At 49.3% G+C, this 21,062-nt stretch overlaps 3 protein-coding genes across 3 annotated transcripts; 1 reads left to right on the plus strand and 2 right to left on the minus strand.

The window, feature by feature from the left end:
- Positions 1 to 4,867: 4,867 nt before the first annotated feature.
- Positions 4,868 to 6,354, minus strand: LOC135805696 (progranulin-like). The gene has a single exon (XM_065319782.1). It carries the CDS (start codon positions 5,893 to 5,895, stop codon positions 5,251 to 5,253), a length of 645 nt encoding a protein of 214 aa, XP_065175854.1. The 5' UTR covers positions 5,896 to 6,354; the 3' UTR covers positions 4,868 to 5,250.
- A 3,423-nt stretch (positions 6,355 to 9,777) lies between these two features.
- On the minus strand, positions 9,778 to 15,879 carry LOC135807825 (uncharacterized). The gene has a single exon (XM_065321256.1). It carries the CDS (start codon positions 15,877 to 15,879, stop codon positions 9,778 to 9,780), a length of 6,102 nt encoding a protein of 2,033 aa, XP_065177328.1.
- Positions 15,880 to 17,046: 1,167 nt separating this feature from the next.
- LOC135805697 (neuron-specific calcium-binding protein hippocalcin-like) lies at positions 17,047 to 19,165 on the plus strand. The gene has a single exon (XM_065319783.1). It carries the CDS (start codon positions 17,602 to 17,604, stop codon positions 18,217 to 18,219), a length of 618 nt encoding a protein of 205 aa, XP_065175855.1. The 5' UTR covers positions 17,047 to 17,601; the 3' UTR covers positions 18,220 to 19,165.
- The last annotated feature ends 1,897 nt before the right edge of the window (positions 19,166 to 21,062 follow it).

Genomic DNA, 21,062 nt, shown 5'->3' on the forward strand with positions numbered 1-21,062 from the left:
CTATCATTAGCAAGATCAGTGCACATCCCCACAACAACATCCTCATCCAGGTCATCACTGAACTGATCTGTCCTAGGGTGTCGTGAAATAACCAACTGCTTAGCCTGCTTGTCCAAAGTGTGCATAGCATGCTTCTTGGCCAAAGATGGGTGGTTCCAGAATTGGAACAAGCCAGATGTTGGCAGCTTTGATGCAAATGTATCCAGTAATTCCTGGACACAATGGTCGTCCACAGCAAGGTCTTGAGCAGCTCTCGGTTCAAAGGTGGACAGAGAACCTCCACAGACCTTGCGGGATTCCTTGCCATAGGCAGTGGCCTCAAACACAGCGTCCGCCAACGGGACAGCAGGTACCGATAGCTGGGGTGGAGGACGATGCCACGACATCAAGCGTCCAGTGCATGTTGCGTCTGCCTGTATTGTTGTGGCGTCTTTCTCCTTACAGTCCAGGAGGTAGAACAGGAGCGCGGCGACATGACTGCAGCTCTCACCCAGTCCAGCAGCACACTTGCACCTGGCACTATACACAGCCCCTTGAGGCGACATAGTAATAAAAACTGGGTAGGCCGATTTCTCCCGTGACGGATAAGACTGGTGCACATGCCCTCTAGCATAGATGTACTGGGGCTTCACGGGATCAGGGCAGCACATCCACACATTGGAAACCCACCCGCTGGTGAAATAGCTATAGCCTTTCAGTGACTTGAAGTTGCTGCGCTGACGGTCAGACGAGGATTTGTCCCTCACTTCCACGAGGTACGTGTATATGTCCCCGTAAATAAAATTATCAATAAGGAAATCGTGTACCCAACACGAGACAGAATCATACGTTGGCAAGGCTTCCAATTCTGCCGTGATCTCCACTGTTTTCGCGGACGCTTCTGGCGCAACATGTGGCGGCGCTGAGGCTGCAGAAGACGTCTCAGCAAGTCCAACAAGGGTCTCCACCAACTCAGTTTTCCTCTTATTGCTGTGGACAATTTTGAAATGTCTGCACAGCTCCTTCAGCACAGGCACGTTTGCTGACTCCAAGCGTTTCCTCAACTTGTCGACATCACCCTGTTGAGACTGCACTGCCTCGACAAGCTCCTTGAGGGATGCCATGTCGGGGAGAGAAAGGAAATGTCAACGATAGCAATTGTTCTCAATACAAAATGATGTGCAAACAGCACAAAAACCCGAGTCTTTTGCCTTACGCTGCGCCGTGGGCGTCAGGTCACGTGCACTTTGTGAAAGTGGTCTGCAGGACTTTGAATCATCGTTCTACGTTGAGTAAAAATTGAGAAACGATAAAATTTGTGGAGGTGGGTACAGAATCTCGCTCAGGCGCAATAGAGCAGCTCTCAACAGGCTTGAAGGCGATTCTGTTGCTCCTGCCGGGTGTCTAGTGGCGATATTCAGAGAGAGAACATCTGTAGCTTTCCAATGCGACCAAAAAGAAATAATTACGAAACTGGTGAGTGAAATTAGATAATTTTCAAATGCATACTGGGACTATTGCGTATGGCAGGGCGGCCGGTGGCAGGAATCAGGGGATTTAGCACCAGGGCGCAAAAGGTTAAGGCAAAAATTAAAATTTCACCAGTTGTAGTCTTCGGGGTGCTGAGTCGAATGGTCGTGGTCCGAGGAAGCTGAGACGCTCCCTTCCTACTTGAATTCCAATCGAACTCGCGCACTTCCACCGAAACTGGGTGACTGCGCCCTACGAGATGGGGATTTGTATGCAAAATGTCACTAAAAGCGCCATTTCGTTCTTATAAAAGCACGGATGATCGCGATTGGCCCATATGTTGTAGTCTTTGGGACGCTGAGTCGACTGGTTTTGGTCCGAAAAGGCTGCGATGCGGCGTTCCTCCTTTATTCCCAATCGAACATGGTTGAAGAAGCGGTCACGTGCTCCTGCGTACACCAGTCACCTGGTCACCGTGCCTGCAGGGTACAACTTACTAGCCTGTTTGACCTTTTTTGGGTGCAGTCCTGTCACTCGAGTTGAACCCGAGTTGAACCTTGGTGTGAAAGTTGTCACCTGCTGGCGTGGTGACCAGGTGATTTGGGCACCCAGGACCACGTGACCGCTTGTTCAACCATGTTCGATTGGGAATAAAGGAGGAACGCCGCATCGCAGCCTTTCGGACCAAAACCAGTCGACTCAGCGTCCCAAAGACTACAACATATGGGCCAATCGCGGTCATCCGTGCTTTTATAAGAACGAAATGGCGCTTTTACTTTTTAGTGACATTTTGCATACAAATCCCCATCTCGTAGGGCGCAGTCACCCAGTTTCGGTGGAAGTGCGCGAGTTCGATTGGGATTCAAGTAGGAAGGGAGCGTCTCAGCTTCCTCGGACCAAGACCATTCGACTCAGCACCCCGAAGACTACAACTGGTGAAATTTTAATTTTTGCCTTAACTTCCCCTTTAAGTGAATGGGCGCCTCGTGACTGCAGTTCGAGATGCAGTTTGAGGCCCAAGTATCTTCTCCCGCGGCCTTTTCGGCCTTGTCGATGCTATTTTTAGGTAGCTGAGGTCATTACCTTTCCAATGGTGCCACACATGCCATGCTTCCAAAAATAATGCCTCCGCGCTTGGCGCGGATGCACTTCGAAGTACTAATTTCGACCAGATCCGTACTCGGCCCCACGAAGAACACCCGATTTTCGTGTTCAGCGGCCTCGAATTAGCCTAAACCAAGAGGATTCTAGAACATTGAGGCTCGCGCTTTATCACGGTAGAAGGAAGATGACCACAGAAATCAGCCCACGGCGATTTCCTGGTGGTAGACGAAAAAAATCGAGTGAACTGCGCGCACGCTGTAGAAGCAGTGACGGTGAAAACGTGTGACTTGTGCAAGTAGGCGCGCACGGCATGCGTGCACACTGCATGCATGCACACATCCTGTATCGCCATGTATGTACCAGATAGTGCAGTGCTGGACGGAAACCACACGGCTCACATACATACTTGCATTACTTCTGTGACTACTTTCTCCCCCGTTTTCCGATCTTCAATCGACTATAACTCTAGATTGCCTTGGAATTTTGGGTTCAAATTTTCACAGGGTGTTTCTCACACCTTCCCGGTTTAGAAAAACTAGCGTTTTATGCGAAACTCGCGAATTTGGTTTTTCAATTGAAGTCCCTATCCATGGTGTCAATGCAGTGCAGTGATAAACGGTGCCGGTGACCGGTGATGCATGCATCTGCATTTTGTCGTCACGTAAAAATAGTATTTACCGCCAAGAGTCCGGGTTATTATAATCAGGGAGTAGTACAATACCGGTATTGTACACCTGTATACATGTACTCCCTGATTATAATGGACCCTTGCTACAGTACAGCCAGGTGTCACTGAATCATTGAATGGCCCGTAGTCTGCAATCCCCCAGGACCTAGGGCGGTTATCATGAGGCCCGAGTCTTGATAGCACAGAGACCCCAGAGGCATGGCGTGAGTGCTGTGGGGTGATCAACCAGCCGGGAGTACTAAGAAAACTGGTACATGTACTTCCCCAGCGATCAGTGATTCCAACCCCCGCCTGGACCGTCCCCACCAAGACCCCCTCCCCTCCCCCCCCCCCCCCCCGACTATAAGAATATGACTCGGGGAATTAATACAGATCCAGCCCCGGGCCGTCACGCCGGTAGCACCGGTGTTTCAGGTCACGGGTCCGTCCTGCCACCGGAAAGCAACGAAAACCCGTTTCACACGGGTGGCCCGGGTAATCTTTTTCGAAATACCCAAAGTCCGGCCATGGCCGCCCCGGGGGCCGGATGCTACGGACCTCAATGAACTCCCTGCTGCAGATCAACTGGTACATGGTGTGGTGACAGTAGGTCTAATTTCGGACACAGGCTACTGTGACATTTCTCTGCTATCATGGCAGTATTTCATGTACATGGCTCAAGTCTCACGAGCTATAATACTTTTTTGTACTCACTCGTGACTAATCCAACGGGTAATGATAAGATGTTTTATCAATGCTATCAGCCTGCTGGGGACAAATCAGACCCACTAGTTAGCATCACCGTGCATGCCCAGTGAAGGCACTGTATACAGTACATGTAGTTCAGGGGGTGGGGGTTCAGTGATATCAGTTGTAGCAAGAGTACATAGCTCTCGCGCCAGTGTGTGCAGCTGATTTCACACAGCTGAGCTGCAGTCAGGCGATATCGATGGGGTCTGTTACAGCAGAATTTCAGATCACATGGCAAATCTGTACACACTTCCTGCACTCTACAGCCCACCGGGTTGTATGCAAAGCCTCTTTGGGTACTACAAACTGCTCTGTGGTTGCTTTGCCCTCGTAGCTGTTTGCTCGTGTGACTTATAAACTGCATGCACCGTCAACACTTACTAAGTTCCATTCCACAGGTTTTTGCACATCATGGTTGTGCTCACTTCATCAGTGTGCACCACCAGAGAGCCGTCGCATCTAGGCGGGAGACAACATGGGCGGCTGTAATGCTAAACGATGTTGGCTGTCAACCCCGGGCTGCCCGCTACAGCCCCGGCTTTGGGCTTGGTCAATTTCAGAATACATGCTCACACATGGCATTGCCGGACTGGGTCGCGGTTGGGGTCAGCTAGCAGGTCAAGGCCGCGATCGCAATCGGGAGCTGCACAGACAACTTTGAACAAAATCCGGGGTCGAAACACACACCGTTTCAGGTGCTATGACTAATCTCGTGTCATCTCCCCATATGCTACAACACCCTGGTGTGCACCGTGTCTACTGGATCGTGTTAAACATGATGTGAAATGCTGCCGCCAACTCACTGCAGAAAATGTGCAGGCAGTCGCACAATCTTGGGAGTTATGTACCGTATTGGTCGTAGCAACCCACTGTGTCACATATCTGTACTACCCTGCATGAGTCATCACGGTGATGGGATGATATTTTTTACGATGATAATAATACTTGATAATGGACTCGGATGGAGAGCCAAGGATAGGGGTGTTAGTGGACATTATAGCGTAACTTGTAGTTCATTGGTCCCTTTTCTTTTGTATAAACTTATACTTGATAATGTGAGCAATACACCAAGAGCAGCTCAATGCTATACTTCTCAACATTTGGCAAAAAGTTCTAAGCTCAGCTGGGTAGAAAACAGCCCCATGGCCGGGTTTCATGAATTCATGGCAGTACCCAGTCACGGGATACATCTCTTTTCAGGACGTAACAGCAGCATGCAAACAAGACCAAACCTGTTTTTCATGCCGGCATGTGTTCCGAAAGCATTGCTCTGCGCATTGTCATAGTTTCTCGGTAAGGAACAAGGTATGTGCTTGTGTCAATACTACGCCTTCTTGTTCACATCCAGTGTGCGTGCCATTGTGCGTGCACGTGAAGTCTGCTGGGCAGCAGTGCACACCATCCGAGCAGCACACTGCATTCTCTAGCGTGCAGCAGCCATACATACCATTTTTCTGTAGGCAACATGTCTGGTTGCCAGGGCAATCATGGCCGTCAGGGCACATTGTTCTTGACACAGTGATGAAATCTCTGTCATGCGTTCCCATGTTCACTGGCGTTTCAATGATAAGGGTATCAGCTGAGTTGAGCTTGCTCCTCTGCTTGTGTCTCGTCTCTGACTCCAGCCTGAGGAAGGGCAGGCTAAGTAGTCGTCCGGTGCCACTACGCTTGCATTCCTGGGCGTGTGGATCACAGTAGTACCCCTCTGGGCAGCAATGAACCAGGTCGCTGCAACACACAGCGTTCACCGCCCCGCAGCAGCCATAATCACCGGTCGCCTTCTGGCAGCACGTCTCTCCGTCGTCGCACTCCGTCCGACCTCCAGGACACACGACAGTGCCGCTACCACTACCATACGTCGCAATCAGCAGACCTATACCGGCCAGGAGTACCAGGCCTCGTCGAAATTCAGTTGCGGGAATCATAACTGCCCGCAACCCGAGAGCACACTGTCTGGAACACAATTCGGCCCCGTCTGCTGAACGAAGTAATTAGTTGCCGAGCGGATTCAAGTTTTCCCAGCACTACGCCTTTTTCTAACATCTACTGAGCATCCAGCATCAAGAGTGATCTGGGCCTGGTCACACGATGTCTCGCTGTGCTGTGGAAACAGAAGGAGGCTAGGCTGCGCACGCCTCAACGCAATTCAATACAAAGCCGCAGTCCTCCTGCAGTCCTAGCGGTGACCGGAGCTCTCGCTGCAAGGCTCGGATCGGGAAACGGCCTAATGAAATACCATCACAAGTCACCGTTGAAGTGTGTATCGTGATTGGGCAAAAAATACACGAGCTTCTAGTACTATACTACTAGTTAGCTTGAGCCTAATGATTATGTTGTTGCAGGATCAAGCAGTTCTGTTGATCTGCGAGATATCAGCGAAATAGTCGCGTTACTGCATTGGTTTGTGCATTATTTATGGGCACATCTGCGTCCCCGCAGGTTTCTTATCAATCACGTGGTCATCAGGTACTGGTATGTAACAGAATGCTGAAAAGCCGTAGACCTACGGCATAACCATGATAACCTCATGCTCTGCAGTGTCCTGGTGTCAGCAGTGATCCACATGTCCAGTTCTGGGGATCGGGATAACAAAATCGGCAGACCAATACGACACTAGTACAGTAGGTATCGGTTATAGCGTGGGTGTTTGAAAAACGACATTTGATTCTTATTGCCGATATTTCTTACACACGATAAATCACGTGTGACATATCATATGCACATGTGACATAATACATGTTTGGCATGTGGACACGTACAATCATGTAGGTCTACACAATCATGATACACACGGATCAGACTCGCGGTCGTGCTAGGCGACTGCGGAGCAGCAGAGGAGAGAAGTCGGAAGAAAGAGTCCGACTGGACAGAAAAAGTGATTCTCCAATGCTCAGTTGGACATAACTCTCTTTTTGTGTTGAATATTATTGTATTGAGCATGCACAGAGCACAGATGTTATTACTACAGGCGATACATTTTGCACTAATCTGGCATATTTTGCTACACAAAATCCATTCTTAGGGCCGATATATTCTACTATGCGATAATACTGCTTGTAAGAATAAATATACACATAAAATAGGTGTTATGATTATGAAAAAATGAGTGTTCATTCTTGTAGGCAGTATATTCTTGTATACGACCACACTATAACCGATACGCACTGTACTAGTCACTACTCTATGGCTATGCCCATAGGGCCATACTGGTGTATGTTGCCCAAGACCAGAAGCCGCCAGGTCAAGATCATGCAAGATTGAAATGCCAAGACCAGGGCAAGGTTAGAGAACATCAACACTACATAGTAGGCCAGCATAGCAACAAATCTGTTGAACCAGGGCCAGCAGAAGCAATTTTGGATTGATCCAGCCATTGCTTAACCGAGTATCACTTCTAGCGTGCTGTAAAGGTACGTGTATTACAATGTAGAGTAAATCTACCGCACCTTCAAATTTCGGCCTCCCACTCCCAGGATATTAATTTTGTTGACTTACAGTACATCACACAGGGATGAATTTATCCTGTATCGCATCGCGGTTTGCGATGCAAAATCGATCTACTGCTACTCAAAAGTCACCATGACTCGCAGAAAACTGCGATACATACACAGGCTATCCATTCTTAGCCTGGTCTGCCAAGTAACATGCATACAGTGCAATGTACATGTATGTGGTGCAGGTACATGATTGTACTCTCAATCTGCGTGCACATGTATGCTTCAGTTTTTTTAGCATATTATTGTCTTGTACTTCCACAAAGCTCCTAGTCGAGTCCACATTATGACAATGGTCTGAGTCCTTTTTTCATGACAATTAATTTCTGTTCTTTTGGTTTTTTGGTAAAGCATAATTGGCTGTTTTCTCGAGCATCCTGCGAGCATCCGCTAGAGCACAATCTGGTCATTTTCCGAGCATAATCCGCTTACCCCGGACTGAGGACATGGACAGGGCACAAGCCCCCAAAACGAAAACTTGTTTCACGATGGCACTGCATTGTTGTCAAGAACACTACACTTCGCGGTGGGATATACAATGTACTTCTGAAGTACTCTTGATAGAACTGTACTAGTTTTGTATGCACATACTGACATACATGTACATGTATGTACATGTATACAGTCTTGTCACAGTTTGCTTTTCAATCGGAAACCGCCCGTGCACGCGTGGTGGTCCGGATCCTGGAAATCACTTACCGTATTATCTCTAATATAAGCACGGTCCTTTATTTTTTCAATGTACCTCCGCCCCGTGCTATTAATGGAGACGTTCCTTTATTGGAGACTGTTCCATTATTATTTCAACCTCATTTCAGAGTCATGTTGCCATGCCAAATTCATATCAGACACACACATTTCAGGGGGGTTTTCGCCGGCACAGACAATGAATTTACACAGTGTGCTTATAATGGAGACTGAGCACTTTATTTTTTGAATGCCGCCCCAAGGCGTTCTATTATTGGAGACGTGCTATTATTGGAGACTGTGCTTATATTAGAGATAATACGGTACTATAAGTTAATAAGTGCACAGACAGTATTGACACTATTGATTTGTGTGGAGTCTAGAAACTACTTACCGTATTATCTCTAATATAAGCACAGTCTCCAATAATAGCATGTCTCCAATAGTAGAACACCTTGGGGTGGCATTCAAAAATAAAGTGCTCAGTCTCCAATATAAGTACACTGTGTGAATTCATTATCTGTACCGGCGAAAAAAACCCTGAAATGTGTGTGTCATACATGTACATGAATTTGGCATGGCAACATGCCTCTGAAATGAGGTTGAAATAATAATGGAACAGTCTCCAATAAAGGAACGTCTCCATTAATAGCACGGGGCGGAGGTACATTGAAAAAATAAAGGACCGTGCTTATATTATTACTATTAGAGATAATACGGTACATGTACATGTATGAAGAAGATTAGTAGTCTGTAAGGGCGCGTTCGAATTGTCACTCTTCAAGCTTTTCGAGGAGTTTCGTTTTTCTGAAGAGGTTGCCTTATTCAAAAGTTATTGGCCCCTTCAGAAAAACGAAACTCCTCGAAACTCCACAACCTCATCCGATGGGAGAGGTGGATTAGTTTCGAAGAGTTTGGAATAGCTACATTGTACGTCACGTAGTATGTGGAGATGGTCGATCTGATCGGATGTCATCATCGCCATGACCACTGATGGCTACTCATGCTGCCCTCTGTTGCCCCGGCATGCGTTCAACCAGATACAACAGCAACTCGTAACAGTATGAGACCAAGAACTTTCTCCTCTGAGATAAAACTGCAAGAACCAAAACTGTAAACTGCTTCCTACAGTTCAAAACTAACAACTAAAAAACTTCAAAGGCATGGAAGTATACATTCCAGAATGACGAAAGCGAGAGCGCAATCGCAGCCTGCGAGTATCCACAGGACTGTGCACAAATGCAAAGACGAGTGAATATATTACGACTAGATAGCATGGAGACAGCACATGCATCAAACGATACGCTACTTGAATCTCAGACAATGCAAAGGTTGAGACTGGCCTGCGGTAGCAATAGTCAATACATCAGGCGCCAGCAGCATGCACTAGAATAAAAGAAATGAAACCTGAGTACAATGAAAGGTCATGCAAGATTCACCACAAGCTGGGAATATTCCAGAACATATCCCCCTTCACTCACGAGCACAGGGTCAGCAAACAAACTGTGACGAGTGAGTACTACTACGGTACTGTATGATGAAAGAAAAACTTCATAGGTTGAGAGAGAGAGAGAGAGAGTACTGTCACAGGGCTGCCTGTAGCACTTCAGATACACAAGGCACAAACTACTCGGTGTCCAGAATAGGTACTAGATGGTGGATAGACCGTCGGTAGATCTTGTCGCCGATCTTAATATCCACTACTCGGACGAGCTTGTCTGCACCAGGATGCACTGCTGTGACTCTACCCATGGGCCATGTTCCACGGGGAGTGTTTGATGTAAGACACAGCATGATGTCACCTACGGCTACATTGCGACCTTGACGTTGCCACTTACGACGGACATTCAACAAGGGAACATACTCATCTCGCCACCTGTTCCACACGTCTGCTACAAGCCGCTGAACATACAACCAACGTTTGCGTGGGTCTCTGCTGGGGTGCTCGTCTGCTTTCACTTCCAGAGCCATTGGTGGGTCGAGTCGTCCGACGAGGAAATGTGCTGGTGTTAGAGGCTGCAAATCAGCTGCATCGGCACTTACAACTGTCAGCGGGCGCGAGTTCATCATGCCCTCAACCTGGCACATGGCAGTCACTAACTCTTCATCTGTGACGTCCGCTTTCCCAAGTACTGCTGTGAGTCCGCGCTTAGCCGTCTTGATGAGGGATTCGAATACGCCGCCGAAATGTGGTGCTCTAGGTGGGTTGAAGCGCCATCGCACGCCATCACTGACCAGTCGCTTCTCGATCTTCTCCTTGTCCATGGCCCGGACGGCCTCACGGAGTTCTTGCTCCGCGGCAGTGAAGTTGGTCCCGTTGTCGCTGACCATTTCAAGCGGGACACCACGGCGCTTTGTGAATCTCTCAAATGCTAACAGGAATGACTCAGTGGAGAGGCCATAGGATACCTCTAGGTGACAGGCACGAGTCTCAAGGCATGTGAACAGGCACAGGTACCGCTTAGCCTGCGTCTTACCTCGGCCCTGCTTGGTCAGGAAGGGACCCGCGTAATCAACTCCTGTACGGCTGAACGGTTTCAACGAGCCTGCAACTCGGAAGTCTGGAATCTGGCCCATCATCTGGGATGCTGGCTCCGCACGGTTCTTACGGCAAGTGACGCAGTTGCTTCGAACGGCCTTGACTGTTGATGTTCCGTGAACAATCCAGTAGCGTTGTCGCAGATTGGCCAGAAGATGCTGTGGCCCAACTGCATGGAAGCACCGATGATCTTCCTGTTCGATTATCAGCTGGGTTACTCGGTGCTTTGCTGGTAGGATGACTGGGTGGCGTACGCCACTTGGCATGTTCTTTGTAGCTTGCAATCGACCTCCTACCGTCATCAGGGGTGACTCTGTTGCACTATCGAACTGGGGACAGAGAGGTGCCAGAGGGTCCGATTTCAACATCGGTTGCCTAGACTGTAGACGATGGTATGCTGTACCATGGCAATCCTTCTGGGCAGTTGCAATCCAGTGCCGCTCTGCTACTGATACTTCGTCAGTGCTGAGAACTGGAACACTGATGGAGCGGGTGCCGCCAAGCTGTACTGGCACTCTCACTGGCGTGCTGGACTGGCTGTCCGATGCGGCATCCCCCTTCGTGGACTTGCTGTCACTGACTGCCTGCCGACAGTTTGCCACAAATCGCTTGCACCATGCTGTCACGCGTACCAGTCGCGACCATGTGCTAAAGCGACCCAGGATCTCGGAGGGTGGAGGGACGACTGCAACTAGCGCCGTCTTGAGCTGACCAGGCAGCGAGGATGTGCTGACTTCCTTCATCTGAGGCCACTCATCTGGCTGCTGGCGAAGAAACTGTGGACCGGACCACCACACTGCGTCACGGCACAGTAATGCAGCAGACAAACCACGAGTACCTTTGTCTGCAGGGTTGTTCTTTCCGGGAACATGTCGCCACTGGTGTGCTCTCGTTGAGGTCTGGAGCTCAGAGATTCGGTTGCCAATGTCCACTTTGTAGCGCCGGCTGTGGCTTTGGACCCAGCCCAAGACGTTCATCGAGTCCGTCCAAAATGTGTGAGCTGACACTGGGATACCGATGGATTCAGCGACGAGATGACTAACGCGAACGCCAAGCACAGCTGCTCTCAGTTCAAGCTGCGGGATCGTCTGTCGCCTCACTGGTGCCGGCTTCGCTTTCGACATCGCTAGCGTTATTCGGGTGGTACCGTCTGGGTAGCTGGCTCTGACATACACAGCGGCTGCTATCGCCCGATCTGAGGCGTCGGAGAAGCAGTGCACGGAAAGACTGGCGTCTTCGGATGGTTGTTGTGGATCCTTGAAACAGCGGCTGATCTCCAGGTTACTCAGGTCTGGGAGGCCTTGGAACCAACCCTGCCACTTGACGACTTGTTCCTTTGGCAGCAGGTCGTCCCATCCCTGTCCCAGCAACCAGGCATCCTGCAGGAGTACCTTAGCCGTGATGACGTATGGCGAGATCAGGCCACGCGGATCGAATATGGAGGCCAGGCCGCGCAACACAGAGCGTCGGGTGAATGTCGTGATGTCCTTCATTTGATGCTGGAAGGTGAAGGCATCCTTCTCGGCGTTCCAACTGACGCCGAGAGTCTTGACAGTTGGGAGGCTGGTGTCACTGTCCACATCTCGGACGACATCAGGTGACCTATCTTCCTCTGGTATGGTGTTCATCACTTCAGCTTTGTTCGACAGCCATTTTCGCATGTGAAAACCGCCCTTGGCAAGTAGCTGCTGCGTTTGCTCTCTGGCCTGGATGGCACGCTGTGTGGATGGTAGTGATGACAGCATGTCGTCAACGTAGAGGTCTTTGCTTAGGCACTGCACGACGTCAGAGTCGTACTCATCACCGTGGTGCTTGATGACCTCTTTCACCGCTCGTCCTGCCAGATACGGTGACGCCTTAGCGCCGAAGAGCACACGGGTGAACTGATACACCTGCACTTGGCCATTGTCATCATACCACAGAAAGCGATGATAGCGCTGGTCACGTTCCGCCAGTTTGACTTGGAGGAACATCTCCGACACATCACCAACAAGCGCAACTGGTTCCAGTGAGAATCGGATCAACACACTGGTCATGTCGTTTTGAAGTGCAGGACCTGTAAACATCTCATCGTTGATGGAGTGTCCATCCCAGCGGGCTGCACCGTCAAATACTATTCTCACTTTTGACGTGGATTTATCTGAGCGTACTACCGGGAAATGGGGTAGGTACCACTGGTCGTTGCCGTCTTTGGCTATCTCATCCGGGTCCACGCGTCTCACGTAACCCTTGGCAATGTGTTTCTGCATAACGTCAGAGTACTGCTGCTTCACGGCTGGCCGTGACTGTAGCGAGCGTTGTAGACTGCGGAGCCGCTGCTCAGCCTGAGCTCTGTTGGACCTGACACGTGGCTTACCGCTGTCATTGACCCATGGGATTCGGACAGTTACCCGGTTGCCGTTGCAGCTGATTGATTGGCTCGTGAGCTCCTCCGCTCTTCTGTCATCGGGTGAAGGCGTCTCCTCTAGTGGGTTATCTGTGCCCGCCGACTCATCTCGCCAGAACTTCTCTACTAGCTCGGTCAGCCCATCAGTTAGCACTGTGTCAGTAGCTGGTGTAGTAGCTGTGATTGCACGAGTGGTGTCGACTCCTGTACCAATGCACACCCACCCGAGAGGAGTTCGTCGAGCAATGGGCGCTCTTGCTGTTTCTGCTCGCCGTTCTTCTAGAGTAGCATGAAGCTCGATGGCATTCAGGCCGATAAGCGCGTCGATCTGACTGCCCTTGATGGATGGGAAGTCAATATCACTAAGATGCGGCCAGCTGCTCTTGTGCTGATTCCAGTTCACTGCCGGTAATGACACGGTGACGGTGGGCAGAACCCAAGCTTCAAGCTTGTTCATGGTCTTGTCGCCCAGAGCCGCCACTTGGATCTGTACATGCTCACGTCTTGCTGCGGTCTGCTTGCCGCCTACTCCGGAAGTGACGAGCTGCCGCTTGGGTCCACGCACATTGAGGGCTGTTGCCACGGACTGCTGGACATAACTCGTGGACGATGCTGGGTCCAGGAGTGCATTACCTTGGAGGCTCACACCATTGTGTCGGAATACAACAGGCACAACCATGAATGACTCGCCACTGTCAATCTCTGGCTGATGACTTGCGCAATGTGTTGTAGCAATCTTGGCAGGACCGCCACTGCTGGCCGAAGCTGCGTTGGCCTTGATTGCGGCATTTGATGGGTCTGCAGCGGAATCCGAGCGTCGGATGTTGTAGTGTAGCATGTCATGATGCGTGCGGCTGCACTTTGAACAGGGTTGCCTGGTACAAGTCTTTGCGCGATGATTGAGACCGAAGCATAGGGCGCAGACATCTGGCTTGGACTTGATGACTTTCCATCGGTCCCTGACCTCCATCTTAATGAAATCGGGGCAGCGGTGGAGCTGATGCGCCTTGCCACACGAGGGGCAGCTTCTGTCGGCACCTGCATCCTTGCTAGTTGCCACAAATGTTCGTTCAGACTTTGTAGCACTCTGCTTCGACCATGATCTTGCTGGTGCTGGTGCTGAGGCAGTGACTTCTGTCGACCGGAGTCGTTCATCGGCACGGCGTAGTGTGTTGACGCGTCTGAGGAGCCACTGTGTTAGCTGGTAAATATCACAGTCAGCATCGTCATACTTCTCCATGTACCTAAGCAACAGCGATTTCGGCAACTTCTGCGTAACCGATATGTACAACTCACGGCCCGGTGTTACTGCACACATCTCCATATTCATGAGCATCGTCCGGAGTCTGAGGACAAACTTGGCAAAGTTGTCGTCTGACTCTTTTAGCTTCGGCCACTGCAAAATCTCCTTCTCTTGGCGCTCAACAGTGCGATTGTCGCCGCCATACCATGCATCTAGCTCCCTAAGGATGGTGTGGTAGGCTCCTGGACCGTCAAGCACGCCATCAACAAGGTCGCTGGCCGTGCCATGCATGAGACACTCACGCAGTTGTGCAAGTTTGTACGCTTCAGTCGTTAGTGGATCTTCGTCAACAACGCGGCGAAAGTTCTGCTTCCACCGGTCGTAGTCACTAGTCTTGCCAGAGAACTTTGGTAGCTCCAGTGGCTTCACGTGAAAGCTGAAACTAGCAGGGTGTAGTGTCTGCAGTTGAGGTGGATAGGGCATGAAGGACTCTGCTTGCGGGTTTAGCACCTGCTTGGAGTGTTCTTGCACTGCCACTGGTGTTGGTGGCTGCTGTTTGGCCACTGCTGTATGCTTCTGTGGTGTATGCCATGGTGGTGTTGCATTCAGCATTGATACTGCCTTCTTGTTACTGCCAGGCAGTCTTGATTGTACTGCTGCACTGCTTATTGCTGGCTGTACAGGCACTGCATTACTAGCTGCCTGTATGGACACTGTAGTACGTCCTACAGGCGCACCACTGGTCATTGACTTCTTGGCTGGCACTACTGACAGCACTGTACTGGTCACAGACTTTTGAGCGGGCGCGCGCATGAATGCTTGCGCCACTGGCCCCAGGGCAGGCACGCCAAACGCATTGACACTACATGTACTTGACTGAGCTGGGCTGTCTTCCGCCACACCTAATACAGCCTCAGGTTGTGTGGGCGCATTCACAGTACGAAACGTACCTTGCAAACTCCTTGGCTTGCCGTGGTCGCGTTGTCCGTTCACTCCACCGACATCACTCATCGTTCTGAAGTGCTCACGCGGTGGTAATACGAATTTTCGACCAGGTCCGACCAACTTGTCGTGCTCAGCAAGACTCTTGGCAGTCAATATTGCCCTGCCACTGGATGCAGCGTTTCCAGTCTCTGATTTGCGAGACGACACTTTGCTCCCTGACCCGGATCGTAGTGCAGCTGCAGATTCAGCCTCGGCTCTTCGAACCTCCAGTTCCCTCTGCACCAAACTTGTCTCACGAGCCAACTTGCGTGTCTCGGCTTCCTCCTCCAGCTCAGCGATTTGCCTTGCAGCCTCAAGTTCTACACGAAGCATCTCTGCACGAAGTGACGCCTGCGACGCAGCAGTTCCTGAAACTTTCGAGGGCGCATGTCCTGCAGAGCTCACGCTGTCCGGGACGTCACTCCAGTTATCAAACCCGTATCTGCTCGGCGGTCTCCCTTTGGTAGACCGCGAGCTCCGTCTACACTCAGCGCCTGGGACTTGCTCGTCGTCGCGCAGGACTTCTTGGATCTGGCTCTGAGATCCGGCTCGAATAGGACCACTGTGGCTACTCATGCTGCCCTCTGTTGCCCCGGCATGCGTTCAACCAGATACAACAGCAACTCGTAACAGTATGAGACCAAGAACTTTCTCCTCTGAGATAAAACTGCAAGAACCAAAACTGTAAACTGCTTCCTACAGTTCAAAACTAACAACTAAAAAACTTCAAAGGCATGGAAGTATACATTCCAGAATGACGAAAGCGAGAGCGCAATCGCAGCCTGCGAGTATCCACAGGACTGTGCACAAATGCAAAGACGAGTGAATATATTACGACTAGATAGCATGGAGACAGCACATGCATCAAACGATACGCTACTTGAATCTCAGACAATGCAAAGGTTGAGACTGGCCTGCGGTAGCAATAGTCAATACATCAGGCGCCAGCAGCATGCACTAGAATAAAAGAAATGAAACCTGAGTACAATGAAAGGTCATGCAAGATTCACCACAAGCTGGGAATATTCCAGAACAACTGAAAAACTCTAAAAATTAATGATAGTGATCATGGTGATAGAAACCGTTCGTAAGTTTGAACCAGGGAGTCGTATAATTATATAGACGACTCCCTGGTTTGAACAGTTGATGAAGACGAACGCGCTAAGGGGCCGTCCGTAATTATCGAACGTTTTTCACCAAACGAATTATTTTAGTTTAGACCCAACCTCTCCCTCCCTCCCCCTCAGAACGTAAAAAGTTTGACATACGCATGCATAATACAACAAAAGTCGCAAGTGTGTAACTGCTCTTATGGGCATGCATATATATCAATGTTTTGTGAAACGAAATTGGTCAACCCCCTCCCACCCCATAACGAAATTATTTCGTTTTGTGAAAAAAGTTCGATAATTATGGACGACCCCTAAGGCCCAACTGGTAATCTGGCAATCAGGTAATGGAGCGGAACGGCGCAGGTACACTGAAGACGTGAAGTCTTTGAAGATGTACCCCACACTACCAATACCATGACTACATATACATGTAAGCATTACGTTTTTATCGTGCTCTCGAGAAGCCAACCAGGTGACACGCTGTCAGACAGTGTCACAACACAGTCATGAAGTCTCCCCATAAACTAGGCAGCGGTTGATAATCGCCCCGCCACCACTGCACCAGTGCAGGCATCACTCAGCACTTGAAAAAACGAAAGCCCAATACCTGAACACAACCTTTCAAAGAAGTACACAACAGTAGCTAGCGCGACATGCTGCTGACAGCAGATTGATAAAGATGCGCTTGTACAATAATTGTGTGAGTTCCGTAGCGAGGCATGCAGTGTCGGCTTACTTGTTGTGTTACCCAAGGCAAGCGCTTGTGACATCTTTCCTGTTTTGAGCTCTTTTTCGCCCAGCAAATAGCATAGCTGTGCTACTCAGCTCTGGCCCGATCGGCAAAGAGAAGCTAGCAGCGGTGCTGTACTGTGTGACTCAGTCCGGCGCTCACAAAATATTACATCGTGTTTCTGCGTGGACTTCAAGTTCTACGCTAGTAGTAGTTACGAGCTCTGGAATAAAGCTGCCAGTGCCAGCCTGTATTGATACTTTGACTTATTGAGAGTCCGAGCTAGTCCGTCCATTGGTACTGGCTTCCTGCCTGGCTGGTACGAGTGTCACAGTGAACAAGCGGACCGGTTCAGCACTTGTTTTGCTGGCGTAGATTATTGCCATATTGGTCACACAGCTACAAAAAAGACCCAGTGATTGTCAGCGTGCTCGGATATACCGGTACTACACAGCAATGGGGAAAGCGTCCAGTAAGTTGAGTGAAGAGGACATCAGGGAGCTGCGAGAGAAGACGCAGTTTAGCGAGCGTGAGCTGATCGAGTGGCACAAGGGCTTCATGCAGGACTGTGGCGAAAGTGGTGAGCTGAGACTGGATGAGTTCAAGAGGATCTATGCTAGCTTCTTTCCAGCTGGTGATGCCACCGCATTTGCTGAGCACGTGTTCCGAACGTTCGATCATGACGAGGATGGTATCATTGGCTTCAAGGAGTTCATCATCGGCCTGTCGGTTACATCGCGGGGCCACTTGGAAGAGAAACTGAAATGGGCTTTCAAGCTGTATGATTTGAACGACTCCGGTGACATCACACGAGACGAGCTGCTCAGTGTTGTGCAGTCTATCTATGCCATGGTGGGCAGACAGATCAATCTGGGAGGAGATGATAGCACACCTCAGCGGCGTGCCGAGAGGATATTCGAGCAGATGGATGCCAACCAGGACGGTCGGCTATCGCTGGCAGAGTTCATCGAGGCGGCGCGCAGCGATCCTTCAATCGTGCGCCTCTTGCAGACCGATGCGTCTGGTACTCAGCATGCAATGCCTGGCGGCGGTGCTGCAGCAGGTGGAAACTAAGATACAGTTCGTCGACTTGGCAATGCACGGAAGTGGTGTGGAGTCATGTGGGCGCATGACGGCTAGGTGTGTGTACTTGGCTCAGCCTCCAATGATTGTCAGCGGTTGCGGGGTTCTGAACGGCTGTTGTCCAGCGGCCAGCTAGATACATGTACACTGCAACAGGTCAGATGCCGTTGGCAAAACCGTACTGTGTCCGGAAATTCTCACGCATGACTGCTTTTCATCTTTGTTGGAAGCCATGCCATAGACAGCGCTATTGGTGATGCCTTTTGTTATACTGGTCTTCGGACATCATAGTACTGGGTATCGCTGGGAACGTACGGCGTGTACAGGTATTACACGGACACGATTGTGGATGGCTAGAGTACTACTAGCTTCTGGTGTTTTACTACAAACGTTTTACTATAATTATTATCAAGTAGTTTTAACTGGTGCTACTTGTTTCTCGTCAGCATCAGCTGAGTTTTGAGTGACATTGGTTGCAGTTTTAGAAGATCGCTGATTGTAGTCATAGTTTGTCTAGCCCGGCTTGATTCGGTGAGTTTCCTGAGCTAAGCTTCCAAGCCGACCCGCCAGGTTTGCTTTTTATTCCCGATTATGTTGATGGGTAGGTTTCTATCTTTCCGATTTGATTTTTCGTCGAACTTATGAATTTCATATTTTGGAGTTTCAACTACCGGCTTTTATTTGCGGTTTACTAGTAATACATGTACATTTTGCTTTTTTAAACTACGGTCGATAAAGTATCTGTCCGCAAATATTAACTATTGTCAAATAGAGAATTTGTCAATCTGATGTCTTTGAAACATCCCTATTCTTCTGATAAAGAACATAATGCTTACTGCAGCTACAGTCACTAGCCCGGTGACAGCAATTTTTTAGTATGATTGATCGTACTCAGTCTGTGATTGCTTGGAAAGATGATTATTACTGTCACTCTAAAGGCCTTGCTACTGCCCGTGTTTCGCGGTGTGTATGTGTGAGTCCGAGTGCTCGCCGATAATGTGTCCACGCTCACGCGTGTGCATGTGTATGTGCGCTCGTGCATGTGTGTGCATTTTTCTGTTGCGACGTGGCTGTGTGCTGATCACGGTGAGGAGGGCTGGGAAATACCATGTTCCAATGCTGTCGGGTATGTTAGTGAGAATGTCACTTGGCACTTGAATGGTAGAAGTACGTCATAACACGCATCAGCACGGTGGGAAGTTACCGATTCGGACCTGTCCGGCCGAGAATAGGACTGTGAAAATCTGCGAGGTTGCAGCCTGGACCAGAGGGTGGTACCATGGTTGCGATCGCCATGCTGCCAGGCCCGTGTGCCCACCGCTTTTCACGTGTTGTAAACTCTGAGCTGAACACTGTTGGAAAGTGGGCAAGACTTGGCACCGTCCCTCTCGTCCACGTGTCCACCATCATGCAGTCAGCCGGCTAAATAACAGTCACGATATTGTACCCGGGTTCAGCCAGCCCCTGGCTGCACTGCTCACTCAGTGACATCGGCATGTTTACAGTAGGGACTGAGATCTACAATAATTGGTGCCCGGTACATGTACATGTAGTACGGTAACAAGAGTCCATAAACAGTTTATTCACTCTTTGTTAGTGAGTAACCAGTCACTCAGACCGTGTGAGACGGCACACAGGTGAGTCAGTGTTGTTGTTCTCACATTTTGCTGATTCAGTGATTGTAATAAAAACTTTGTGTCGAGTAGTAACCCGGCAGTACAATTATGTATTACAGCAGCTGAACTCGTACACTACTCGAGATGAACAGCATAGTGTATTAATACTAGTAGTAGTATTAGTGAGCATACTACCCGGCGCCAAGGCGTAGAATCTAGATAGTCCAGGGAGTACGAGTACAACAATTACTACTCCCACATGGCCTATGGCCCACAAAAGCTCCGTTACCATGACGATCGAGAGCATTTTTTTGCAAATACAAGAAAAAGAACCAAGCTTCTTTTTTGTCTGCTGTTTTTGTCTGTCTTCGTGGATTCGTTTTTGTTTTGTCTCGGTGTGAGTTGTTGTCTTGTCTTGTCCCGCTCACTGTTCGTTTGTTGTCTTTATTGTAACTTATTATTTCTCTTCACTACTTGATCTTATCTGATCTCAGTAATTCTGAGAAATGATCATAAACAACAACGTTAGCGCCCAACCCTCACATGTTGATGGGTGGCGCGATGACCGTGAACACTTTGGAATGTGATGAAACGGAGGACTCTATGATCGTTTCTTTAACGACGTGAATGCCTTATTGGCAATCCTCTGCTCTGATTCCTCGCAGATTTCTTTCTTGCACCTGTTTGGGTGATGTGCTTAGTTTCTAAAGTTTTTCTGTACTATAGTAGTCCCTTTACTTTGTAAATTTTCTTTCAGCATTATAAATCGTCCACATTGTAATGTTCTGGGTTTTTTTTCATGGACCATGCATGCCCGGGCGCCGGCGCCCATGCATGGTCACTTCACTTCTAGAATAGATCCTGTGGTCACTAATCGAAACATTGACAGAATTATGTGTTGCAAGTGTTCGCAGAACGTGACGGCTACAAACACATAATATTGAACATCAGTTTGGAACTGGCTATTTATTCGCATTATGCCCTCTTCACAAAAATCGCGAAAGCATTGCGTACGGTTGTTGCAGTAATGGACTCTGTCTGGTATGTGCCTTCGCAAGATAGGCCATGACAATTACAGGATAGTTACCATTTAAAAACTACTCAAATACAATACAAACTTGTCATGTTTCCAACCTGCAACACACAGTCTTTGGCTACAAGTACACCTCGATTCTATCCGAATTGTCACCCAAGAGGGCATCATACGAGCGTGTCCCA

Source organism: Sycon ciliatum, chromosome 1 (genome assembly GCF_964019385.1).
Source record: "Sycon ciliatum chromosome 1, ocSycCili1.1, whole genome shotgun sequence".
NCBI lineage: Eukaryota > Metazoa > Porifera > Calcarea > Leucosolenida > Sycettidae > Sycon > Sycon ciliatum.